The 24501-nt window shown below is 34.6% G+C and overlaps 1 protein-coding gene across 2 annotated transcripts; it reads left to right on the top strand.

The window, feature by feature from the left end:
• Positions 1-17449: 17449 nt before the first annotated feature.
• Positions 17450-24283, top strand: LOC134741433 (lipase member H-like). Of its 2 annotated transcripts, none has more exons than XM_063674209.1 (6): positions 17450-17530; positions 18849-18933; positions 20332-20486; positions 21191-21436; positions 23208-23559; positions 24165-24283. In XM_063674209.1, the coding sequence occupies exons 1-6, from the start codon at positions 17488-17490 to the stop codon at positions 24214-24216; spliced, it is 933 nt and encodes a 310-aa protein (XP_063530279.1). In that variant the 5' UTR covers positions 17450-17487; the 3' UTR covers positions 24217-24283. The 2 variants fall into 2 exon arrangements, with proteins under 2 accessions (XP_063530279.1, XP_063530278.1); XM_063674208.1 differs by having other exon boundaries at positions 17473-17530; positions 18843-18933.
• The last annotated feature ends 218 nt before the right edge of the window (positions 24284-24501 follow it).

Consider the following 24501-nt stretch of genomic DNA (forward strand, 5'->3'; position numbering starts at 1 on the left):
TAGTAGACACAGAACATTGACTTGATAAACTTCCCCTGCCTTAAATATTTTTGTAGTTAGACCAAGAAAAGTCTGCAACGATTATGATAGCGTACGCAGTGCCAGTGTTATTTATACGTCATCATTTCATAGAAGTTTGACGTTTAAAATAACACCTGCACTGCGTTTGCTGTCAAAATCGTTGCAGAGTTGTCTTGGTTTAACTCTAACACTTTTTTATAAAATCTATTTTTACTAAAACAAAAAAGACAATACACCCTGAAAGTTTCATGTAGGCTGCTTTATTATAAAGAACTGTTTATTGCAAATTATAAAAATAAATTGGATCAAAAGTGTACGGATTACGTTCAATTTGTACAAGATCGGTGGCACGCGGCGTCTAGGTAGGTAGCCGATATAAGTCTGTGGTTGTATGTACGTCTTGTCGTTGAAGTAGTATGTATTTATCGATAACAGGATTGTCGATATTTTTATTGTGGCAAGCACTAAGCAAATTTTGTTTGTGCTAGAAAAATATCTAGGTGTACTTGTAATACAAGTGGAAGTCCCTTTTTGATAGCTTTTGTTAGAAAGGGACTTCCACTTGTATTACAAGCTACAGGCTTTTGATAAACGGACCCCAGCACTACTTTTTTACTTTTGATATTTGTGTTTGTCATATGGTTTTCGGAATAAAAAAAACGGCCAAGTGCGAGTCGGACTCGTATTATTACGCAAAAAACGCCAAAAAAATCACGTTTGTTGTAAAGCCCCACTTAAATATTTTTAATTCTGTTTTTAGTATTTGTTCTTATAGCGGCAACAGAAATACATCATCTGTGGAAATTTAAACTGTGTAGCTATCACGGTTCATGAGATACAGCCTGGTGACAGACAGACGGACAGACGAACAGACAGACAGACGGACAGTGGAGACTTAGTAATAGGATCTCGTTTTTACCCTTTGGGTACGGAACCCTAAAAATGAACTTTAAATGATGAAATTTTATAGTTTGTGTGTGTAACCATTTAAACAGACCCGCCGCTTCAGAATAGATGTAGATTAGAGCTACAAATGTCCCTTTCGATTAAGCACAAATGCGGGTCTTAAGTAGCCCTTAATTTCGACCGTAATGCCACCCGCAGAGATAGGTTGAATCTGGAAATAACATGAATATCTTCTTTTATTCCTGGAAATAAACTGGGCCTTTGAGGATTCTTATGTTACGTTCATTTACTGAAGGGCTATATAATAAATGGACGTTTCGAGTAGGTATAAGTAGAACGAGAAATCTTAAGTTAAAGGCTTAAGATGAACTTTTTTATCGTAACGTTTATTTTTGTCGACGCTCGTCAAAACCACTCTATTTTCAACGATAATGACGACCTACTCATTTATATTCATACAAGCTGTTTCCCGCGACTTCGTACGCGTGGATTTGTATGTTGGAGGTTATATAATGTATTCTACATGAGCATAGAACATTATGCAGCAAAAGATAGTGTAGGGACGGTTAATCATTTGTTAACAATTATTAATGCGCCCCACAACCTGCGAAGTTTCAAACTCCTAACTGAAAAAAAAAATCCACGATATAATCCCTCTCAACCCCCTTAGAAGATATTGAAGTCCACTATAAAAAAAAATGCTCGCTCCCGATGCAAACTTTCAACCCTTTTTTCACCAACTTAGGGGATTAATACAAACTTTCAACCCATTTTAAGTATTTTAACTCCGTTAGGGAATAAATTTCTAAAAACGCTTAAATCACTTTTCTTCTTTTCTATTGTATTGTGTCCTTTGACGACATTTCAAACACGCTATTTACAAAAAAAATCTTTCCCGATGCATTCTTAGTGGTTGAATTTCTCAAAATAGCTTCTTTTTTCTTGTACATGTTTTAAATATAACCTGGTGTACAAATTTTAACTTTCTATTATTTGTAGTTTCGTCTCTGCGTTGATGTCAGTCAGTCAGTCAGTCAGGACACACGCATTTATATACATAACAAGTAGATAGATAGATTTTAATCACCTATGTACTTACAAGTTACAAATCAATCAATCAATAATGAATTACATTATAGTCGAGCTACATTTTACTAATATGAGTTTATTAGATACTCGTACTGAGTTTTTTTTTAAATTTAAATATGTAACACACTTGTGTGTTAAAATGAAACCCCTCTGTCAGTAAACCCCACTTTGTAATTCAGAGCCCAGATAAAGCCTCTTATTTAAAAACCTGATTAAACAGACGGACAGTGGAGGGATCAGCGCCGTAAAAGTAAAAAGGACGTAGGAAGGAAGGTTCCTACTTATACCCTACGTACTTAGTAGGTGCAGTGTGGGTGTAGACTAGAGTCTAGCTAGACGTGAGAGTAAAGAATTAGAAGCCCGGCGCAAAGCGTACGGCTTTCATTGCTCGAGTTTGATATATTCTTACCCTCTGAATGAGAATGTTTATAATAGTAAAGCGAATAGAGTGTATGGTTATTGCCATAGTGAATTTTGTAGTCACAGTAAATTTACTGCGCCATCTATGCGAGCCATTTTTTTTTTCGACGCACGGTTTTTTCTTAGACTTTACTTATACGGAGTTACATATATCTGATAATAGTCACCATTTAACCCTGATATTCGTATTATATATTTCATTATTGTCATAGTGATAAGGTTTCATGTAGTAATATTTTATGAATTAATTATATTTCGATCATAATTTAAATATGTATATATTTTTGCTGCACCCACCATCCACCTTGACTCATTTCGGAATTGATGGTGGGTTCCTTCTACATCGAGTGCTTTGGTAATCCAAGGAAAAATCTATCTCCTAAGGCTCCCAAAATTTATGCACACCTCCTGCGATTGAGCAAACTCGGATTACATTATTTAGGAGTTAAACCAAATGAAGGCACTAAAACGATTTCAAGTTTGCTGGGAATTAATTCCTTAAAATGCTGTTTTTGATCTACTTGGTTCGGCCTATTACAATGTATTGTCAGATTTAGGGCTGCCAAAGGGTAGGCAGCAAAAAACTAGATATTTGTACTTAAATCGACCAAAATTTTTGAAAATTATCTCTTTAATACATCCAATAACATATATTTCAAATTTGACCAAAATAGAATGGATCTTGGCTGGTACCGATGGGTAGAGTAATCCAATGTTGGCATAAAAAAACATCACAGGAATTCATGTATGTACACTACCGCCCAAAAGTATTTAGGCACCCGCAATTTTCATCATACAATTTTTTTTTCTCAAAATCATACTGTTCGATCGCAGGCAATGTCATTTGCATTTAAAATTTCGAGTTTACTTTAAAAAAAACCCTTATGTACTAGTTCATACAAAATAAAACGATTTTGTACTGGAAAACGATTTATGGATTTTCTTACGCTTGCTATTAAATTTGGTAAATAGGTAATGTACACGAATATTCTGCACACCTTTTTGAAGCTCGATGTGTGTTAAAAAAGTAAACTGCACAAAAAACTGTTACCCGACTGCGACTTAGCGGTATACCTAATTCTGAAAGTCGATTTTGTATACAATTGTATGGAAAAAATTACGAGTGCCTAAAAATAGTTATGAGCGGTATTGTATGTGGGGTGTGGGACCTTTTATGTAGCTTTTTTCATAGAGAAAAATGTTTGAACTACATTTAATTGATAATTTTGGATATCTTTTTAAAGGCAAGTATTCATCAATATTATGTAAAAAGTGTTCGTATTAATCCATTTTTATTTTGGTCTTACACTATTTCTCAAAGTTTCATCTGATAACGCTCCGGACTAGCCTGGGTCCCAGCTAGCCGTAACTACTTATTACTTGCTTCGTTATGTTCGTTGTTCACGGCAAGTGCGGCCTCGTAGCGAATCGCAAAACATAGGGTTTCGCCACACTATCGTTTACCACTCTTCCCTTACGAGTATACTAACTTAGTAAGTATTACTTACTATAACAATATAACAGATCGATACGTCCGGTGGATTCATTTTGACGAAGCAATTTGCCGATTTAGTTTTTGTGTATAGTAAGGTGCTCCAAAATTATCTGCCACCCTGGAATTATTTTCCAAACAGAGATATATCTCTACAGTTCGCGTTCTATAGGGCTTTCACAGTCTACCGAATTGTTCTACATACAGGGATATATATCTTATTGTTAAGCTAGAATGGCATACTTTTGACGCGTAGTCTGATCCGTTACTTTTGACGCTGACTGCACATATTATCAAAGATAGACGTATCTTTGATTGAAAGTCCTTACGATCCATTAATATTTACCTTGTCTGTAGGGTTAGTCCGACACCCGTCTCTCATCATCACGTCATTGCAATCCTCCAGTATAAAAAAAACAGTGTGTAAATCCAATACGAGCAATAAATTAAACCAGGTATATAATTTATCCGTGTAATCATTAATTAAGAAGTTTTTTTTAAGTGATAATTATGATACCGTGATTATTTTTTGAAAATTTACCGAACAGCAATGAACTGAAACATTACGAAACATGATACATGACATGACGAGATACTAGCTTTTTATAGTAACTGCCAACAACCTTTGATAGTTACTTATATACTTCTTAGGGCCTATGCTAACCACCGTTTAAATATTCGCCCGTAATTTACACACTGTATAATAACTACGATTGTTTTCGCGAGTTTAAAACGCATTTCATATTTCCACAGTCGGTATATTGTGTATTATTCGCAATAGCGACATAAAAACAACTTGCATTTAACCAACTATCACAAATCAGCTTATAAATAGACTGAGAAATCTTTACAGCAAGCTAGAATATATGGAGCTATTCTCATTTCTTTTTTTTTGTAAATCGTTTGAACGGGGCACGTAAAAAAGTCCAGAGCTTTTGTTCGATTCGCATCCCTTATTTATGTATGAATGAGCCATTAGTTCCAACGGCCGCCGCGGGCGTCCGGGGCGCGGCAATAGCGGGCACCACACTGCTGGCAAGGAACAGAAGTTTAAAGTAATTTGAAGTTTAAGTTTTTTTCTCCAAAATATTCGGAAATTCACCTTGTCATAGCAAAAACACTACAGGCATGGAAAGTTTTTCATTATGGCACAGATTATATAATAGTTCTTACCAAAGAGAATAATATAACAGAGCGGTACTGTCATAGTAAATTTTGTAACCACAGTAAATTCACTGCCATCTATCGACACACGATTAAAAAAAAATGAAGATGTATAAAAATACCATAAAATGTATTATATATGGATAATTTTTTTTTTGCATTAATTATTTTGACCCATGTTCTTTCACTGATGTGCGTTAAAATTGTTAAATAACAAACAAAACTGTCAACGCCATCTATACGAGAGTAGGCCAAAGGTAGTGGCACCATCTGATCGAGAATCAAATTTTCTTGATTTTTCGAGGCACGTTTTTTCCTTAGACTGTATCCATCTATTACAGAGTTATATCTATCTTTGGTTCTTACGAACATATACAGTCCGTTAACTCTCAGAATGACCTTCGGATTTTGGAAAGATACATCGGATATCGGCGATAACACGCGAAGGTGATACTGCTGTGCTGCTTTCTTATTAACTCACAAAAAGTTTTAAACTTACCGCAAAAAGTTAAGGATACCTATTGTCTCAATGTAAAATAAGCCCTAATTTAATGAATATTCGGTTGATGACTATATTGCGATTTGATTTTTTGTCATAATCTAAATAAAATAGAATCAGAATTTGAAATTCGAAAACAAATTTAAAATTATACAGAGTTGATAATACCAGTCACATATTTCAACTAGTGTTGTTAAAAGACTAGTCTTTAAGACTTTTGAACCTTAACGACTCGCGAACCTTTAAGGCTCAAGCTTTGAAAGCTAAAGCGTTAAAGGTTTGCTCACAAAGCAGTTTAGAACCTTAACGACTCAAACTTTTTATGACTTGTCAAAATGAAGTCTTTAAGACTCTGGCCTCATAGGGAACTCTAACTTTTTAACTTAAGCTCAAGCCCCCGAACCTTAAAAGCTTGTGTCAAGCTTAGAGCTCATACGTTGAGCTCTCTTTGCAGAAATTATTTTTGTGTAGAGAATTTACGAATATTATAATATACCTATCTATATCGGAAGAGTAACTTAACAACAGTTAACGCATTTGGACCATTTAGAACCGTGATTCCGTTGCGTATGTACATCCAGATACATTTTCTATGAAACTATATTTTAAAATTTTCCCGTTCCGTTCCGTCCTATATGAGTGAGTCATAAGAAATAAAAATAAAAGTATTTAAAAAAAGTTTTTTTTTGTTTTTGCTCGAGCACTCTTTGTCAGCGTGTTCACATTTCACAACACATACCTATTACCTATTCATACCAAGTTTCAACTTTCTAGTACTAGTCACTGAGCCAAACCGCGGACTGACAGACAGACGAACGGACAGACATGGCGAAACTATAAGGGTTCCTAGTTGACTATACGGAACTCTAAAAACGCAATAAGTCATAATTATCTTTTTCTGTTTTTCCCTATTTCACAAAAACGTATTAAATTTCACCCTACCCTATAGCATAGGTTGAACTTATTTGTTAAAAGCTTTTACTTTTTGCTCCAAGCCTTTACTGCTAAAAACCTTACAGACTTAAACCTTCAAAGCTTAGGAGGCTTTAAAGCTTGAGGCCAAAAGACTCGAGGTTTCTTTGCTCGTAAGCAGCAACACGAACTCTTAGTTCGAGGCATTAAGGTTCCGAGGCTTTAAGGTTCGAGGCTTCAAGGCTCAGCAGTCGCGACTCAAGTCTTGTAGTTTACGCCTCAAAGCTTAAATTCACAACACTAATTTCAACTCATATGGTAAAATTATACAATTGGAAAATTGTGATATTATTGTTATGATGATATTAACTACTCCTACATAGTTTAGGGCTGAAAAGACGACTGCACTCTTTGGGTGTTGGATTGCAACTAAATAGTAAGAGACTGTCATTTTCTATTACGCGATTACGTCCGATTTTACCCGAAAAACGAATGTCATTCTGAGAGTTAACGGACTGTACTTATCTCTCAAAGAAAACACATACCTACCTACAATTTTGATACCTTCACAAAAATACAAATGCGTGGTAATAGTACATTACTACAGAGGCTGGGAAGGAAGGGGTTGCCGGCCGAATGCATATAGATGACCGAACGTAGTGAGGACGCATAGTTATGAGGCCGACAACCCCTTTTCACGCCGATGTGTGTATAGTGCTTTTCTCAAACATGCAATAAAATAAATAAATAAATCTCCACGAAATCAATGTTTTATTTCTATTTTCCATATACTTCGCCTTTGATTTTGGCGGCAGCAAGTTATTTTGTCAATTCTGCTCTCAATTTCGTAGGAGTACAATTACTATTCATTTCATATTTTTGTCGGAACTCATATTAAATAACACAATCAACAACGCACAATAAATCCAATGAAATAGAATTACACAATGAAAAATGTTCAACTTTGCCTTCAAAACGATTTAAAAAAATATCTACGCGTGTTTGGTTAGACATTTTTAGCGCTAATATTAAAATGAAATATTTTAAATTTTTGTGTAGTTTAATGTGCATTTCACATTTATTGGAATTTGTAAATATTAAGTATGTTATTTATTATGTTTATGTAAATTTTTTAAAAAGAAAAACTGCAAAATATAGCAAACACCGTTTATTGTTTTTTTTTATAGGCGTAGTGGCAGAATGTCATATCGAACCAAAAAAGTAATATTGCTTACAGTTTTTTTTTTATGGCTGAATGCCATGATGCTGTTTGCGACATGCAATTGTTATGATTTTTGATGTGAAGTTTCGATTTGTATGATGCTTATTTCCTCGCATGTATGGAGAAAAGCATAATTTATGTCTCGACAGGAAAAGCAATTCTGTGATTAGTTTTCTTCTGATCCCACTAATCAGACACACAGATCGACCTAATCCCACAGTATGCTCAATAAGGCTTGTGTTACTTCCATAACTCAGAAACAAATATTTGTAATAAATATACAAATAAATGTCCTTACCGGGATTCGAATTCGGGACCCCATGCTTCGTAGGGTCATCCGCCATCGTGTTTTCACGGAAACGCACGAACGAATGTGTTGAAGAACGATGGCAAAGGATTTTTCAATACATCTGTGGCCCGTTTCTCAAAAGTTTGTAGCTTGTAATACAAGTGGAAGTCCCTTTCTAACAAAAGCTGACAAAAAGTGACATCCGCTTGTATTACAAGTTACAAGCTTTTGAAAAACGGACCCTTGTAAGTCATATTCAGTGACAATGACATTTCTGGTTGAAGAAATATAACTGTTGATAGCTCTGCTGACAGATATAATCTATATAAAATTCATAAATAACTAGTTATTACAATCAGAATAAACCTCAAGATCTCGACCTCATCAGAAAATTTCTTGCTTTTCGACCCTAGATAAAAACTAAAGTACTACTGTGTTCTACTGTTGTTTACGAGCATAAAACCGCCATTGTTTGATTTCGCACTCTCCTTTCACGGTTCCCCAGGTTGGCCGCACAACACGGAACTACAAATACACACATTTCTCAAGAGACTAGTTTTGCTTTGACATATACCTATAACCTATAACACAGGTTCTCCTTCTGGGAAACCCATAGAGAATAACATTGTTTTAACTTTCTAACAAGTTGAAAAGATATTTATAAACCTTAGCCAGATTTATAAACATTTTTTCATGAAATGTTCTTGATATGTCAAATTATGATATAAAACTATAGAAATATTTTTTAGATATTTATAAATAAGTTTTTAAAAAGTATATTGAAAGTCAGGAGATGGTATTTTAAGAACGATTTTTAAATGTATTTTAAGAAAGATTTATGTGATTTATTTATTTATGTATTTATTTATTAATACTGATATCTAAAGTGTTACCTAATACACAAACATAAGCTTTCAACCTCAGTGCAATAAATTCGTATTGGAGATTTATATATAGGTATGTGATGAATGTCGAAGGGCTTCGATAATAACAATAGTTATTTCATACGAGCCGACATTATTCACCAAACCTTAGTGAGATTAGCACCCTATAAACAAGTTTAATCATAAAACCTACTTACTCTCTTAGGGACTGGCGACATTTCACGACCGCAGAAATTCATGCTCATACTAGCTTCATACTCACACAGCGAGGCTCATACTCATTGTCAGATTATTAATATTCAACATTTTAAAAATATTTGTCAAAACCGTTTTTCCTGGTAGAGGCAGGTAAAGGGGTACTGAAAACGCGCAAAAATAATAATATACTATTTCTAGCTAGCACGTTCGTGTCATTAACATTACACGACAAGCACTTGAAGGCCCTGAAGCTTGCGTAAAACATACTGATAATTGTGCAGCGCAATTACAAGTACTAATAAGTGGGTCAAGCAAATCTTGTCAGTAGAAAAAGGAGCGAAATTCTAATTTTCTATGGGACGATAACTTTAACTTTTTCTACTGACAAGATTTGCTTGACCAACTATATTTATGCCTCTCTGTTCCCAATTCCCCCACGTACCCCTGCGCAGTTTCCTAGATGACTAAATATACTTTTTTTGTATTGCACCTTCACTATCACAAGGCGTTCTCCTTAAGGAGATAATTAAATCAATCCTCTTGCTATTAGCAACATTCAACTTTTCCTTGTTTACAAATAATAACTCCGAACAAATATTGCTTTGAAACATAATTATGTCAAAAGTATAATTCAAGTATAAGAAGCGCAGCCCAATAAAGTGCTGTATGCTGCAGAATTTAATAAGCCAATGCAACTTGAACACTCTTTTATAAAATGGCTGCCGCAGGACGTGTTGTAGGTAATATGTGGCAGACAGAGGAGATTAAAAATGTAATTTCCGGAACTGTCGTCACTACGGTGGCCGTTAGACACAGTGATGCAGTCATAAATGTTTACATGTAGACCAGGGATGTAAGGCAGTACTGTCGTATCAAACGCATCTTTTTGGAATAAATGTCGTTGACTTGGTCCAGATATTACATCTTTTAGTACGTTGTCGAAATTAGATTTTAGTACAAATATGGACATAAGATATTAATTAGTCATGTCATTACGATATGGAAAAACAATATTTGCCTTGGCAAATTGAAATAGGCTTATGACGTTTTTTTTTAAAGTGTTTTTTCCCTAGTATAGATTACATAGCGCATGGCAGAATATTATGGAGATCCAATTATTTTTTGAAATAAAACTATGAAAACGGATTATATCGCGTATATTGAATTTATACTACATCCCGACGTTTCGAACCCTTTACAGCGTTCGTGGTCAACGGGTGACAAAAGAAAAACTACAATGTGCAAAAATACCCACATACATTAAAAATAATGAACCATAATAAACTATAAACTTTAAGGCTGGTTGTACATTCAAAATCGGTTCATAAGGCTAGTTATACAATACAACTATTTTCAAGTAAATTTATTATTTTTATTTATTTACATACAAAAGTGGTAGTATTAAACGAAATTAATAACTAGCTTAAATCTAAAATATTTCCTCGCTGTATCGCAATGCTGATACGCTGTGCGAGGAAGCCGCCAGCTCTTCGGTCATTATTAGTTTATGCATGTCATAGCGCACATATTAACTTCACATTCGCTAGACTATCGTCTAATCTCAAGAAATAGCGTAATTTCTAGGTACTAGGTATTACCATGCCATAATGTACCTACAATTTAATTGATTGCTTCCATTACATTCTGCAGAAACAGAAGTGAATGAACCCATAAAGCTGTCCGTGAAATTCACAGCACACAAACAACATTAATGACAAGTGACTGTTACATCTGTTAATTGCCCTCATGTCTGTCGAGCCATATGCTAAAGTGACGCTCCGAATTTTCATCCTATCTCATGAATATTAAATACCATTTCCATTAACGTATCAAACATATGACGAAACGAGCGTAGCGATGCGCCATAGGAATGTTCCCGTTCCCGAAAGAATTCAGGAGCATTACTCTGTAGATCATTGATAATACTCGTACTTCCGATAGTAAGTATAGACCTCCTATAATAATCCTTAGTTCAATAATTTCCTGACTAGTCGCACTTGTTAGTAGTACAGATATTGTGTACATGGTGTATATTTTAAATGTATCTATTACCATGTGTTCATGAATAAACTATTATCTATCTATCTATCTATGAATGAATGAATGAAATGAATGAAATTATTTAATCCAGAAAATATTTCCATATGAGGTTAAAACATTTAAAACAAATTACATAATAATATATGATTAAATTAAACTAATTATCTATCTATCTAAAGATGTAAATGAATAATAATAAAAAAATACATATTATGGGAATGGAAAAAAAATAAAGTACTTATTTTAGAAAAATATAGTAACTAAAACGCTTCCTCCTCCTCTTCACGCTTAAAATATGGTAACGGTTTTATTGGTTGTGCGAGAAATGCGGGGAGCACATTTAAAAAGAGAAAAAGCTTTACCAGTTTTTAGGCACGACCTAAAATATATATAATTATATGTACTGAAAATTATTTTTAGACTGCTCAGTCGATAAATACGAGTAATTATCATTTATTCTCTGAGAACCTCGGTTTAAGTAGTTAAATGAACGCCGTTTTCCTACAATCAGGAACGCCGTACAATAAGAAGATATTACGGTCCCTCACTATAAGAGCGTCGCAGTTATTAAGGAGATGTGTTTCACCTCCGCTCAGACCAATTACACGCGTCATCTCCGCTGAAATGCAATCAGCAAGCGCTGATATTTTAAAATCCATACTAATATTATAAATGCAAAAGTGTATCTGTCTATCTGTCTGTTACCTCTTCACGCTTAAACCGCTGAACCGATTTAGTTGAAATTTAGTACACAGATAGTTTGAGTCCCGGAGAAGGACATAAGATACTTTTTATCCCAGAACTCAACCCTCAACGGGGTGAAAAGGGGGGTGGAAATTTGTATGGGGAATCAATAACCACTAAACCGATTTAGATGAAACTTGGTATGAGGATAGTTTGCGGTGTGGGGAAGGATATATAATATTTTTTATCCCCGAAATCATCCCTTAAGAGTGTAAAAATAGGATGGAAATTTATAGAGTGGACCAATTTGGGGGGGTGAAAAAGGATGGATTTAAAAGCAGATTTGTTTAAAAATTAAGGTACCCAAATTACTAATTCCACGCAGACGAAGTCGCGGGCAAAAGCTACTAATTTCATAAGTTCAAACTTGGGACGCGTAAGACGATCGGTCTCTTGCATAGTTTGGATATTTATCGTTGAAACTACGAAAGTTCCAGAAGCAAATACCTAGTTATAAATAATATTGTCGGGCGTCTTCAGATTATAATAAATAGAAATCAGTAACAGCTTCCTAATTAACGAGTCGCAAGAATACACCATTCGAGCAATAATAATTATAAAATAAATGATTGTAAGACTACAAATTACTCCACATTTTGAACCCACTTTACATTGTCTATTCCCCTAACAAGATAACATAATTCAAACCAGCTCACACAGAACATACGAGTAATACAAATGCATGCCTGAACAAGATTCATATGCGCTTAACGTTTTCTTACCCATTGACTCGAATAATTCGCTTCGCGTACTTCAGTACTGGTAATGGAAAATCTTGAGTAATTCTTGGGAGAACGGTGAAAAACAAACTTATGGTTTTGTATGATAATTTCGTTGTTATCTAAAAATTATAGACATGATCGCAATGTGCAATTCATACTTTATATACTATATCCATACTAATATTATAAATGCGAAAGCGTGTCTGTCTGTCTGTCTGGCTGTTACCTCTTCACGCTTAAACCGCTGAACCGATTTAGTTGAAATTTGGTAAAGAGATAGTTTGCGTCCCGGGGAAATCCCAGAAATCATCCTTTAAGGGGGTGAAAAGGGGGGGGTGGAAGTTTAAAAAGCAGATTGGATAAAAAAATAAGCTACACAAATTACTAACTCCACGCAGACGAAGTCGCGGACAAAAGCTAGTAATAATTTAAATGCGAAAGTGTGTCTGTCTGTCTGTTTGTCTGTGTGTTACCTCTTCACGCTTAAATCGCTGAACGGATTTAGTTTAAATTTGGCATAAACATTGTTTGACGTCGGAAGTCATCCCTAAAGAGGGTAAAATTTATGAATTGCCTGTTAATTGGTGTAAGCAATTAAGCATATTATGCTCAAAATTATTGCTATTAGATTGTATCCAGGCGATATACTTATTCTAAATTCTGGAACTTATTCCACGCAGACGAAGTCGCGGGCAAAAGCTAGTATTTAATACGTTTTCCACGAAATTTTCTAATTCTCTTTATACATGTTTACCTAAAGGCTTTAGCACGATAGCCTTTAAAAAATTGCCCCCAAAGCTTTGAGTTCAAAACTATTACCAGATGATGAAGAAAATACTTTTATACAATTTTCAACCATCTACTGCCTCCTGGAATCTCACGGCATCCCTAAAACTTTTTTTTGTCACAAAATATGAAACGGACAAATATCAAATTTACCATAAATATTGCCGTGATACTTCTGTACCTGAAAAACAAAATCCTATATAACAATTTAGGATGGAATTTACCATTTTATTTTCTAAATATGAACTAAAAACTTATCTATATAATAGGTCTGCAAGTTTCATAAATATGCTTAGCAAAGGTGACTGGGTGAATATAAACACTGTGAAATAAAATGTAAATTAAGTATTTATTAGGTACCTATTTTTACTATGTAATTTGTATATTATATATTATTCAGCACTATAAACTAATTACGTTCAGCGTTGATTTACATTGCAAAAATTAATCACATTAACTCATTTCATACAAAAACATTCTTACAGTTGCAATTTATTACGTTAATTCGTTATTTCGATACCACTAAATTTTAAGTAAAAGTAAAGTAAAGTAAAAAGTAAAAATCATTTATTGTACACAAAGATTTAGGCAGAAACAAAATTATACTAGTTACAAAGCTAAATTAAGACAGGGTGAAACTAAAACTACATACATAGCTAAACTTAGGTTTACAGGTGATGCAATGTGCAATTTTGTGTGTGTGTGTGTGTGTGTGTGTGTGTGTGTGTGTGTGTGTGTGTGTGTGTGTGTGTGTGTGTGTGTGTGTGTGTGTGTGTGTGTGTGTGTTGTTGAGAGTGAATATAATTACTTGACTACTTTCATGAGATCCTCTATATCCTCATACGTAAGGGAGCTGAGCCAGGCTGATACTATTTTCTGGGCTTCTCTAACGGACAATGTTTTAATGGAAATTTTAGAAGTAACAATTAAATAGCAGGCGCCGGTTTTAATTTTTCATTTTTTATGTTAACGACACCCAACGTGGCAATGATAGTTCCATTCAGCCAAATAAAAAAAAACTTTAGTGAAATATCGTATTATATTAACGTTTTTATTATGAAAAGTAAAAAGCACTAGTTCGCAAAAAAAAAAAACTTTGCGAACGCTAAACAGCTACGTCAAGTAACTGTTTTGTGCAACTGTAGTTATTACAAAATTAGTTTTTTCTTGAGATTTTAGGATTAAAATTTCTCCCTACATTCGTTCTATCTTGTGATTCGGTGGCCTTGTATGGCGTCGGTCGCAAATACAGAAAACACTTGTTCCCAGGCCTGGGCACTGGGGACCTCGGTCACTCTTTCTTTCGTATATGATTTTTGATTTCCTATGACTGTTAGTATCATGACTGTTATTAAAAACAAATCATATATTTAATAAAAATAAAAAATAAACAATTTGATTTTTTCCGTAGTTGTAGATTTAGTTATAATATTATATACGAGAGGAAGCTGTATTTTCTTAAATAGTACCTATAGATAGTATTGACATACCTATTAGGCTACCTAATAACCTAAACCACTTATTAAAGTGAAACTTTGATTCTATCGCCCCACATTTTTTGGGCTGTACGAGTATTTATCATGTTGCGTGATGCATTACAGTATTAGTAAAATTCTACTTTATTCCTAGTACTTAGAGTTCATAGTCTTTTGTCATTATTCTTTATTTTTATCTAGAATATTCGATATTCTAAATGTGAAAGAACATTCGCTACTTAGATTCTATTGTACTGTGAATGGCAAATAGTCACCCTGGCATTTGTAATTTTGCAACTGTTGTTTACTGTCAGACAAAAGTAAATGTCGTAAACAAATATATTATAATACAATATAAGCTTTTTTTTCTCTATGAATTTTAAAGTGTAACCGAATAAAAATGAAGCAAGCATTAAGCACGAGAATGATTCAAATAGGGTAATTAGCCTGCCAATATTAAAACACCTGGAGACTTAAAATTTTAGTAGTGCTTAAGGCAATTTTAATTTTGTTCACGACAACCATATCCGATGACATTCTGCAAAAAATAGTGCGATTTGATTCCGCTAAAGGCACGTGGGAGGAACTAACGCGCATCTATGGAGGAATGGAGGTACCAGCTTATACAAGAGCTAAGAGCTATGCCTGAAATTCTTCAGCTACAAGATGGACCCGAATCATGACATCATTAATGACTCGTGTGTTAATTTTAAAGAATTTCTGGAGCAAACTGTGTACGGAGTTACAGCTAGAGCCTGGCGTGGCGATAATACCCGAAATTCTCCTAAGGTGATACCTAATTATTAATTGCAAAGAAAATGGATATATAGGTAGAGTCAGAAGTTGCAAGCGGTGGATTCAACCTCCTTGGTACTTACACCTGCTCTTATTTAGTTACTATCTTTGTATACCAAATTGAAAGCAATGAAAATACTTACTGTACTATTATGTTTTTGTTATTTTCATTCCACTCTCTAAAACCTTTAAATTTCAGTTAAATGGCTACAATCCGAAAAAAAGTGATTTGCATCGTGGATTCCTAAACCACACAATTTGTTTTTTATTAGAATTACAATATATTTCCAATTTCTTTAATTTTTATATAGATTTAGATTTAGATTTAGTTATTTCATAATATTAAATTACAATATAAAAACCCTACTGAGAATGATAAATTAATAATGTTATGCTTTACTATGAACGTTTCAAAGAAGCAATTATGAATCGTTCTTGTAGTAATATTTTTATTGTAATGTAAATAGAATAGGTATCATTGGGTTGTCATAGCATAGCCCGTCCACTTTTGCGCTATCGTTGTTTCTATTCTCAAAGGCAAATAGCAATCTCTTCGCGAATGTATCTGTTCCTTTTCGATTTCGCTCCGCTCCGGGCAAAGCCGATGGGACACGTTACTTTGTCTATTTTTTTTAAATTTATATATTGAGAGTATTTATGTCCTTATAGTAGAAGATTGTTATATTATATAGTAGACCTTCACCGATACGTCTGACGGATGAAACTTGTATTTTATGAAAGAAAATATGTTCCTGAACACAAATAAATATGGTTGCCTAAATAAAAATGGTCTAGGCTATTTTTAATGATTTTTGTAAAAAAACATAAGTATTCTTCAAATTTCACCGTCTTGTCTGACGAACGAAATAACTTCCAATGAAAAGTATATTACTTGTACCTACAACATGAATCAATTAGGTTGCCTATCTTTTTCCGGTCACTATTATGTGGTTGCCGTGTTTAAACAGTGAGTTTATATCGATAATTGCACTCATTTCAATTATATATCATATACTCGTCGTAACCAAAACTTAGTCCTACCCGAACCAAAAATGGAAATGTTCAAAAAAGGCCCGCACTATACATCCATCCAAATTTATAACCACTTACCAAATGATATAAAATCAGAAGAGAAATACGTTTCGTTTGTAAATAAATTAAAAAACATGCTAGTGAACAAAGTGTATTACGATATAACAGAGTTCTTGAATGATAATTGGCCCTAGTAATACAAAGCATATAATATACATATAAATACTAATGTTAAAACAATTAATTTTATTGTAAGTTAATTATTTTAGTTTTAAGTTTTTAGTATTAAGTACTTATGTTGCTACACCCTTCCAGGGTACATGTTCACAAAAATTGGTGTAAAAACTTAATATGTTGTCCATGTGTGCAAATAAATGAAATGAAATGAAATGAAATAATTATGCTTGAATTCCGTCGATTCGGTGACTACCTATATTATATTCAGAAGTCTAGCCTTTCACGTGGGGTCATTATGGGTCGAAAACGTTGCTTTACAAAATATAATATCATATTAAGCGGAAGCTCAATAAATGCACTTACAAGGTCGTTCGTTTAAACTAATATACCTATCTAATTGTATTACTCTTATCGATACACTCGTAAAGAAATGTAAATAATTGCAGGTGACTCCACTTATCTCTTAATGATTAAAGTAGGTAATCATTATGAAAGATCAAAACAATTATTAGATTGAATACAGATAAGTTTATATTATCCGTTTATCATTTGCATAAATATAGATTTGTTGAGGCGTCTTGTGTTAGTTGATGGCTTTTGTTTAGCTGAAGTTTAAAAATATGTGGCGAATAAATTTGGTGTTTGTGGCTGCTGCGTGCATTTGTAAGTATGCTTTAAATCTTTTACCTGTCTGTAAATCACCTGAAATAATCTATCTCAACTTAAAAAAAGGAAGAATAATATTTCGTTCTATTACTAATGAGTAGGTACCTAGTTTTGTACATTAAATGCATGCATATCTCATCCGGCGTCCTTAGTTACTCAGTGATATCGGTTTATTCTATTGTCTGAGCTTTGATTATCTTTTATGTATAATTATAGACTACTTACTATGTAGGTACTGTGCTAAAGACTAGGATAAGCTGGCCTAGGACGCACTTAAAGTTCTAAAAATTATAAAAATATGATAAATAGGTACCTAATCAAATCAAATGTAATATTATTCCATGTATAATTTAATCATCTTCCATAAAGTGATATAAAAAGTAGCAAAACACTTCTAACATTCTAATAATAATAAAAATTAACAAAAATGGGAATTGCGTACTCTTACAACCCCTATTGGACCAGAATACGCGTTAACGCCGATAAGAGTACGCGGGTCAAAAACTACATTATTTTACTTGCAGAGGTCACAACATAATTTTCTTTGATCCTCACAGCTTTTACAAACCTTAGATCCTTTGAAGAAGTGCTTTAGATACTACTTTTGGCACTTTCTTTATTTTAGGTAAAAGCTCCCTCGACAGCATGTCAACAAACGACAAAATATCTAACTTTGCTCTCTAGTGCGTAGAAATAAATCCAGCGCATGTTAGAGGTACAATATCTCCGAGCGGAACAGAAGGTAATTCTACAAGGTTTGAAATTTGGAAACAAGCAGGTTATGTACGAGCTCTGGCTGTCGAAACCAGCAACTGATCAGATATTAAACATAAGGCCTGCGAAGTATTGCCACAGTGCGTCGTTTTCACCGTTGATATTTTGTACCAATTACTGTACTGTAAGTTGTCAGCCGATTGTGAAAACTGTACTTCGTGAGATCTTTCCACGACAGACATTAGCGCGAATCCTAAACAGCTCCATGGATTTTAGTGAAGCGTACTCTTATCGGATGCGCGCTCTTAGACCAGCATACCCTATGCTAATAATTTTAATTTTATTATGTAGTATATAATTTTGTAGGCACTCCCGTAACAATTATAAACTTCAGAACCTTAAAATATGGCCAGTATTAATTTGTGAATCATCGCTTAGAAATTAATACATAAGCGATAATTCATGCTAACTAGCGTAATGGCTAGTTAGCATGAATGGTACCTAAATCGAATATAATCGCCTATTACAAAGTTATACCTTCTAACAGTTCTCGTTCCCTCTGAACAAGTATAGACTCCTATGAGAGTTATTTCAGTTTCAGCATGCGAATGCGCGTCAGTGGCACAAACAGCAGTGGGTTCCAGAACCCCGCGCATAACCAATGTCAGATACTTTCAGACTTCGTGGTGAGTAAAATCGATAGAGATGCAAGATCATTTCCATGTCAGTCCAAGCCCCTGCGCTGCGCCCCAATCATATTATACCTACAGTAAAATAAAATGAACGAATGTAAAACTATTTTTGTAAAAACAGTGTGACCTGTTTTCGTTTATAAAAGAGCTAAAGGTAACTGTTCTGTTTAAATAGAGTCGCAAAACAATTAATTAATGAAATTTAATAAGTTTTTGGCATAAAAATAAATTTTGATACAAGCTTTTATCGCTGACTGTATTTTTCTTTCAACAGGCAACTAATAACATAACACTAATAACACTCTAGGTCCATGGGGTCCCAACGCGCACAAGTTGTTTGCAGAAATCGCGAAGCGTCTGGTTGACGTAACTGGTGACCGAAGAGCTGGCGGCTTCCTCGCACAACGTATCAGCATTGCGATACAGCGAGGAAATGCCGCCAGCATCCTTGGTACAATGCCTCAAGGGCCTATTTTAGATTTAAGCTAGTTATTAATTTCGTTTACGTAGTATTACTGTATATATCTTGTATGTAAATAAAGAGTTTTTACAATAACATAATAACATCCCCAAACACAGTTAGTTTGCACTGTTTTATCACAGTTCCCATGGCTACCTCATGTCATCATAATATTGCATTTTTTAAATATATTTGGGGTCAATCTTACACAGATCGACCTAGCCCCAAACAATGATAATACTATTACTTATTCTGTGCCCAAACTAAGCAAAGCATGTACTATGGGTACTAGGCGTACGTATGTAGATAATAAATACATACTTATGTATATATATCTATGATATTTCTATGAAAAACGCCCATGACTCAGGAACAAATATCTGTGTTCATCACACAAATAAATGCCCTTACCGGGATTCGAACCCGGGACCATCGGCTTCGTAGGCAGGTTTACTACCCACTAGGCTAGACCGGTCGTCTTCCGATCATTATTATCCGATTTACATATTTTATGTATGATCAGATCGGGGAAATCCCGAAGAAAGGCCAGCTCAAGAGCACCCTAAACCGGGGGAGCGTGTATGAGGAATGTTATGAAAGTTAAGGAAGCGAAAGAGGTATGTCATGATCGTAGCAAGTGGAAATCCATGGTTTCTGACTACCCCTTCGGGAAATAGGCGTAATTATATGTATGTATCTATGCAAAAATTTAGCTCAATCAGAAAACGGGAAGTAGGTAAAATTTAGCTTCCAATAACCCTCACTAACAAATAACATACTAACGGGCAAGTTAAATAAAAGCTTGTAAAAATATATCCTCGCTAGTTACTCAAAATATGAAAAGTACCTATATATTATTAATCGGTAGGTAAATTAAAATAACCTTAAATAGTACATATTAGAAGGATATCTATACATATTTATAATTACAGGGAAAACATGGTGAGTGGCGTAGACATGGTAGAAGTAGAAAACTCTGCTGAAGGAGCGACCAGCCTCGCCCTAGATGGCACTGAAAACGTCGCCATTGTAGTGCACGGGCGAGAAAGCAGCGTCTACAGTGATTTCGGAAACACACTCCGATTTTGTAAGTTCGAAATATACCTACCCATGCACTCATAAAGAACCACCTGTACCTAAATACTTATGACGGACGTTCTACGCGATTTACAATTAGCATTAAAGATCACTACTTACTCTTATCTAGTGCTTGTAGCTATTATAAGTTATAATAAATAACTAACATTAGAATCATAACATTGGTCACGGGCAAGAATTACATAATCTCAAATCAAGGTCGCAATATTGCATTAAATTATGAGCCGAAAAACAAACAACGTTAATACTTTTCCGGAATAAATGGTCTTTCATATTTCCTCGCTGATAAATCAAGCTATAAGTTCTGTAATATTTTATGTTTATTTTTTTGTATATTTTATGGTTTTTCTTTGCATCAAATGAATATTTAATAAATATTCATATTATACACGTATCTCAAAATAAGTAAATAGCTAATACTGTTTTCGGTTACCGCGATAGTTACTCATAAAATAAAACTATTAAAACGGATTATATCGCGTATATTGAATTTATAATACATCCCGACGTTTCGAACCCTATACAGCGTTCGTGGTCAACAGTTTTTCTCAGTCACCCGTTGACCACGAACGCTGTAAAAGGTTCGAAACGTCGGGATGTATTATAAATTCAATATACGCGATATAATCCGTTTCAATATTTTATTTCATAGGTAAATAGGTACCCAAAACTATACGAATGCCATTATTTCAGCACTCGCCAGTGCGGACGAAGACTTGGTTATCATCATGGTAGATTGGTCCTATCTCTCCTTTTCGTCGTACGCGCAGGCTGCGGCGGTCGCGCCCTTCATCGCTGCGGATCTTAGAGACTTCATAGTGTTACTGACCGACGCTAACTTGAACCTGAACCAGCTTCATCTTATCGGCTTTGATCTGGGAGCTCACATTGTGGGCATTACGAGTAGAAATGCTGTTGCTCGTGCCATTAAAATCACAGGTGCGTTACAGGGGATAGTGATCCCCTATTTTTAGTGAAAGGTGATAGAAGGTGACATAATTCCAGTACCTACTAAATAGATACTAACTACTTTATGGTGGTTCCACACTTGCTGTTATAAAATTTTAATAACGTCATGTGACAGGGACAACATCATAGGTACGTATTGATAGTGTTTTATTATAAGTGATTCACTATATTATATCATAGATAATAGATATTATTGCATGTGCCGATGTAAAATTGTGCGTTATTTAAGTTAATGTTAAATATTGACATGTTGCTATATGTGAGATCCTATAATTGGCTCTGTATTACTATTTATGTCATTATTAGCAGTTATAGCTGTTGGTTCTCCATCTAAAAAAATAAAATAAAAAATAATAAAAACAATACCAATTTAACGCCATGCTAAGTGATTTTAACAAATTCAGGAATCGATTTTTTTTATTATCAACAAATGTAAACTTACAAGTAAGAAACTGTTAATATTTAATAATAATGATGATTGAAACTCATAGTTTGAAATCTGCAAAAGCTGAACGAGTTATTTTCTATCGACGGTTGAGCGATGCCAGACAAATATTTGTAACGATTTTTGGTTTAAATCACCCTTTGGCCTTTAGAAAATGTATCTTCATTTTAACAAAAAAATATTTGCTCAATATCAAACGAATATCTGTTTCTACATTCACTTATTTAAATATTTGATTTTTCTTTCGAAAACTTTGTTACAAATAGTGTTGTTAAAAGACTAGTCTTTAACACTTTTAAACCTTAACGACTCGCGAACCTTTAAGGCTCAAGCTTTGAAAGCTAGAGCGTTAAATGTTTGCTCACAAAGCGGTTTAGAACCTTAACGACTTAAACTTTTTATGACTTGTCAAAATGAAGTCTTTAAGACTCGGGCCTCATAGGGAACTCTAGCTTTTTAACTTAAGCTCAAGCCCCCGAACCTTAAAAGCTTGTGTCAAGCTTAGAGCTCATACGTTGAGCTCTCTTTGCAGAAATTATTTTTGTGTAGAGAATTTACGAATATTATAATATACCTATCTATATCGGAAGAGTAACTTAACATCAGTAAACGCATTTACTGCCTGCAACGTATACAGGGTGGACCATTTAGAACCGTGATTCCGTTGCATATGTACATCCAGATACATTTTCTATGAAACTATATTTTTAAAAAAATCCGTTCCGTTCCGTCCTATATGTGTAAGTCATAAGAAATAAAAATAAAAGTATTTAAAAAAATATTTAATACTTAATTAAGACTGGGTGATTAGATGGATCAAATAAATGATTCGAATTAAATAATTGAATTGAATTGATTACTTGAACCGCTTGAACGTTTTAACTTTTAACCGCCTCCGCTATTGACTAATTCATGAACGCAAACTAAACAACTAAGAGACAAAAAACAAAACGGTTTCTGCAGAACTGCAAAAATGCCGCGGCATACATTTATAATCAAAAATACCACCACACTTATTTGTTAAAAGTTTTTTTCTTTTTGCTCCAAACCTTTACTGCTAAAAACCTTACAGACTTAAACCTTCAAAGCTTAGAAGGCTTTAAAGCTTAAGGCCAAAAGACTCGAGGTTTCTTTGCTCGTAAGCAGCAACACGAACTCTTAGTTCGAGTCGTTAAGGTTCCGAGGCTTTAAGGTTCGAGGCTTCAAGGCTCAGCAGTCGCGACTCAAGTCTTGTAGTTTACACCTCAAAGCTTAAATCCACAACACTAGTTACAAAGGTTCTAACTCTTGTTGCAGCATTGGACCCCGCTGGTGTCCTTTGGGGTGCTTCTTCCCTGCGCCTCAGGGCGAGTGATGCAGACTACGTCGAAGTAATTCACACAGACATAAGCGGAACTAGCGCATTTGGTACCGCTGATGCCCTCGGTACCTTGGACATCTACCCGAACGGAGGGACCAGACAGCCTGGTTGTGCGAACCGCGACAACGCGTGCCACCACAACAGGGCCTGGGAGTTGTTCGCGGCGACTGTGGACACTGGTGGACACCTGATGGCTCTGCGATGTGACACGATGACCCAAGTTAGCAACAATCGCTGCACGGGGACACCACCTGTGCTAATGGGAACATTGACGCTTGTTAAATTGCAGTAAGTTGAACTTTGGTCTTTACGGACGTTTTAAAGTAATAGTAAAGTTAACCAGTTGAACAGTTACATGTACGATAATAACATAAAAATGCGTTATAAGTTCATATCATAAGATCACTAAAAATAGGATCTTGTTTATTTTATACTTAAGTCACAGAATAAGTAATAGTATATGTATATACAGGCTGGATTTTCTTAGTGGGTCAGTGTAGGCAGCTACCAGATCCAGTGCTGCTATGCGAAAATGGTCTTAGAAGAGCCTCAATTTCAAATTAATGAAGATTGGCGTTTACAGATTTTGGAAATAATACAGTAGTGCGAGAAAAAAGCCATTTTTGGCCAACTTTTTTTGGTGCCAATCGATCCTATTCCTACCCAGGATCAAAAGCTTGTATGGGACCAAAAACAAATAAACGGCTAGAAAAGCGACAAATCGAGGAAAACTTTTCCCATACAATTTGTATGAAAATAATATTTTTCTTTTCTATAAAACTTATTTTTCACATGCTATTTTATTATGCCAGTCGGTACATACCAATATTACCAATAAAGACGACAGCAAAAAAATTTTAAACTGATCATGCAACATTTGTTTTCTTTTTCAGGAGTGGCCTATATCGAGTCAACACTGGCAACACTTACCCTTTCAGTGCTTAAAAACTGTAATTTAACACTATAAATATTCCTGAATGTAAGTTAATAAATAAATTAACCCAACAAAGAAGTTTTTAACATAGGGCATTAGCGTGCCAAGCACCAGGACGTTTACCTTCGTAATTTTTAGCTACCTACTTAATGTCTAAGCGTGTTACTGGTACATTATACATTGATTATTACTCAATTAATCGTTACTATTAAATTCTACCATATCGACAGATAAATACCAACCCTTATTTTTCTACAATATTAATTATCAATCGATATAAAATTGTGTATAGTACT

This window comes from Cydia strobilella, chromosome 5 (assembly GCF_947568885.1).
Source record: "Cydia strobilella chromosome 5, ilCydStro3.1, whole genome shotgun sequence".
Classification (NCBI taxonomy): Eukaryota; Metazoa; Arthropoda; class Insecta; order Lepidoptera; family Tortricidae; genus Cydia; species Cydia strobilella.

Bases quoted from the DNA above. Each gene is read 5' to 3' on its own strand.
- LOC134741433 (XM_063674208.1), top strand. From the start codon at position 17,488: ATGTGGCGAATAAATTTGGTGTTTGTGGCTGCTGCGTGCATTT. The intron at 20,487-21,190 runs GTAAGTTCGAAA...CCATTATTTCAG, and splicing joins CGGAAACACACTCCGATTTT to CACTCGCCAGTGCGGACGAA. The intron at 23,560-24,164 runs GTAAGTTGAACT...TTTCTTTTTCAG, and splicing joins TTGACGCTTGTTAAATTGCA to GAGTGGCCTATATCGAGTCA.